Here is a 3530-nt window from a genome sequence, read left to right on the forward strand (position 1 = left end):
CCTCTGTAACGCGTAGTCAGCACAGGAAACTCACCTTCCGTTTGTTCTGTCCTATTTCCAACAAGTACGGATTTGGCTGCAAGGCAGCCATTTTTGTACACAATAATTTTTCGATTGAGCAATGAGCTTGCAGCGCCATCTATGAGGAAGAAACGTTATTTCCGTGCGAGATGTTGTTGCTATGACGATGTCACACTAGCGATTTATAAACAAATATTTAGTAAACATGTGCCTTTCATGTGTAGCATATAATTAGTGTTTCGATAGCAAACGAGACTCCTCACAATGGATGTAGATGATTTTTACTATAAGGAAGCGGCTAGTAGTAGCAATGCTAGCGGCAGTGGTCTGCAACATTTGGGCCATGGGCTGAAAGAGGATGGACAAATTGCAGTTTCAGTATTCTTAAAGTTATCCCTTCCCGTGAGTGATTAAATTAAAATCAGTACTATTACTATTAGTGTCCGGCCATATGACTATTATGCTAATTAGCAGTTAAAATGCCCAATAATAAAATGGTTTAAGCGTATGCTTTCTAACCCCGTAGCCACAACATGTCAACACTACAACGGTCGATGTCATTGAAACAGGTGTACCGTGTGGCATCAGGTACAGGTGAATAAAATATGTGCTCCAATGAACAGTCAATCGCTGAGTGAATTAGCAAATTTCTTAGGAAAATTATATTTTTTCTGGATTTAACGCTTCCTGTTAATGAAACAATTACCTTTGCAGGGTTCTAACATGTCGGATATCACTGGACTGTCCAAATATTCTCACCTTGCGCAGGTTGACATATCCTTCAATAACATATGTGGTAATTAAAGCATGAATTCTTTTTTCCTGGTTCCTAGCAATTAAGTGACGCTGAGAGGGTCTATGTCCACCGGGGTACTGCCGGAACGTACCCGGGTACTATCTAATATGCCGGACCGTACCTCGCCTACTCCACTAACGAGTCTAGGGAGTCGCCTACGCCTACTCCCTAACCCTAACCCTAACCCTAATCCTAACCCTAACCATATCAAATAGTGACCAGGGTACGTTCCGGTATACCGGACCATACCAAGGGTACGTTCCGGCAGTACCCTGAGGGACATAGACCCTATGAGTCACAGTAAAGTTACCCTACACTGGCATCCTCATTCAACTACAACTCTCTGATTTGCATAAAACTTTTCCAATATATGTAAATATTACGTAACATGTACATGTAAATGTAATATTTAAGATGTATTATATATGACGAAACACTGAATTAGATGTAGAACCACTAATGATGTGTTTTCAGACCTGTCACCATTAGGCTGCATGAAACACCTTCTTTTCCTCGACGCCTCGCACAATAAGATCACGAAGGTGCTCGACTTTGCACCTCCGCACAACCTGATACAGGCTAACTTGTCTTACAACGACATAGAGGAGATCTCTGATCTTTCAGAGCACCCGTGCCTGAGAAAACTGGACCTGAGCAATATCCTTTTTTAGTTGAATTATTTGTTATTTGTTTATTTATATATGGTTCAAATTATGCATGTTATTGTGATTAAGTAATATTAAGTGACAGTAGAACTATTGAACTGCACGAAATCATGTAGTTCCATTTATTATGTCATCTTAATTATGAGTTTTAGGTGAGGTAGATGCTTGGGGAAAAGAAAGAAACGTGGGAAGAGGAAAAGGCTCGGAGGAGGAGGTCTTAATTATGATGAGGAAGGTGCTTGGGGGAAGGAAAGGTCTTTGGGAGAGAGGAAGAGGATTAGGGAGGGCTTGGGGAGTGGAAAGATCTTGAAGAAGAAGAAGAAGAAGAAGAAGAAGAAGATAGAAGCTAGGCTTAAGATAAGAGGAGTTGTTTTGCAGAAAAGAGGAAAGTGTTTATTGAGAGGGAAAGGTGCGATGTGGTAGTGATTACATATATATCGTCGCCAGCACCCTTGACTTCATACTCCACATAATAACATCAGCAAGGTCGGAGGACTGAGCACGTGCGCCAGTCTAACTGAGCTGAGGCTCACACACAACCATATCCAGCAGGTAGACGGCCTCGCTAGACTGCCGCTCACTCATCTCGACCTCAGCTTCAACTGGCTGAAGAAGCTGGACTCTCTGCGAACACTTGATGCTCTGGAGGTGGTTATCTAAGATCTGCAAGGCTGACATAGATGCAGCATTACGATAACTAAATAGTTAATTAACTAATTAGTCAAGTAATTATTGTTAATTAATTAGTTAAGTAATTATTGTTAATTATTATAAAGCAGGGCTCGAATTAAGCGACGAGAAGGGCAAGGCAATTTTTTTAGGGCATGTGAGAAATCGCCTTGAATTTTCTCTAAAATAGAAAGGCACCAAGGCAACTCTCAAAGTTTGAGAAGGGCACCAAGGCACTTTTGTAAAATAAAGGGAAACTCATAACAAATTAGTACATCAACATCGTCTTGCTTTTAGTTTTAATGTACAAAACAATATGCCCCCATGTAAGCTTACACCATAACACTGACCCCTGTATCCACCTCTGCTAATGGAAGTACAGTAACAAGAAATTTTACATGCCCGCTATCAGGAGCAAATAATTATCCGATGCCGTTATTATTCCCTCCTGCGACTATCGGTTTTTAGCTCATCATTGCAACTACAGCACGCACGCGCACGTGTTGATTCGACTAAAAACAAAACTAGGGCAGTAGATTAAAGGGCACCGACGGCAATTACACAAAAGGGCAAGGCAGGTGACTGCCGTCGGTCGGGTTGGATTTTCAGGGGCAGTACGGCGATTGATAGGGGCACCGACGGCAATTGCCGTCGGTGCCGTCGGTTAATTCGAGCCCTGTTATAAAGGAAGATCATTAAGGTCATGTGCTATAGAATTTCTGCATAGTGACAACTAAACACAATGTTCTAAAAAAAAATTATTCTCTTTATCATTTAAGAAATTGAGTGGAGTCGATTTATTTCATCATTTATATCCATTTTTTATCGAATTTAACTTGTTTATTTTTTTCACCTGTGGGATTATTGAGATATCGTGTGGTTTTGCAGGATCTTGATGTGTCAGGCAACCAGCTTCCTTCGCTGGATGGTCTTGAGGACTGCAGGGTTCTCGAGGTGGTTATTTCCGAAGAGAACATGGTAAGACGACCCTTTCCTATCCTCCGCGATCGCTCATCTGCAGCATCCCTGATCACTCATTAACAGCATGTCATGTGATTAATTAATGACATGTTAATATCATCCTTGATCACTTATCATCAGCATCTTTGATTGCTCATCATCAGCATCCTTGATTAATCATTATAACAGCATCCTCCGTGGACACTCCCCATCAGTTCCCTTAAAAATATCTTTTGATGATCTTCATTTATCCATGATCATTCACAACGTAATTTCAATGCCCTAAGCCTTGCTTTATTATGTTTCCGTAATGTTTAGCATACGACCCAACCATTTCTTTGATTGCAGCATTTGTTTGCAGTCATGTAGGATTTTTTACATATGTTAGTAACGCATAGTAATGCACAATAACGTATAGT

At 40.8% G+C, this 3530-nt stretch overlaps 1 protein-coding gene across 1 annotated transcript; it reads left to right on the plus strand.

The window, feature by feature from the left end:
• The first annotated feature begins 254 nt into the window (after nt 1-254).
• LOC106817643 (leucine-rich repeat and guanylate kinase domain-containing protein-like) lies at nt 255-1488 on the plus strand. The gene is made up of 3 exons (XM_014822330.1): nt 255-423; nt 736-817; nt 1292-1488. The coding sequence occupies exons 1-3, from the start codon at nt 286-288 to the stop codon at nt 1486-1488; spliced, it is 417 nt and encodes a 138-aa protein (XP_014677816.1). The 5' UTR covers nt 255-285.
• The last annotated feature ends 2042 nt before the right edge of the window (nt 1489-3530 follow it).

Source organism: Priapulus caudatus, unplaced genomic scaffold (genome assembly GCF_000485595.1).
Source record: "Priapulus caudatus unplaced genomic scaffold, Priapulus_caudatus-5.0.1 Scaffold1813, whole genome shotgun sequence".
NCBI classification, from domain to species: Eukaryota; Metazoa; Priapulida; class Priapulimorpha; order Priapulimorphida; family Priapulidae; genus Priapulus; species Priapulus caudatus.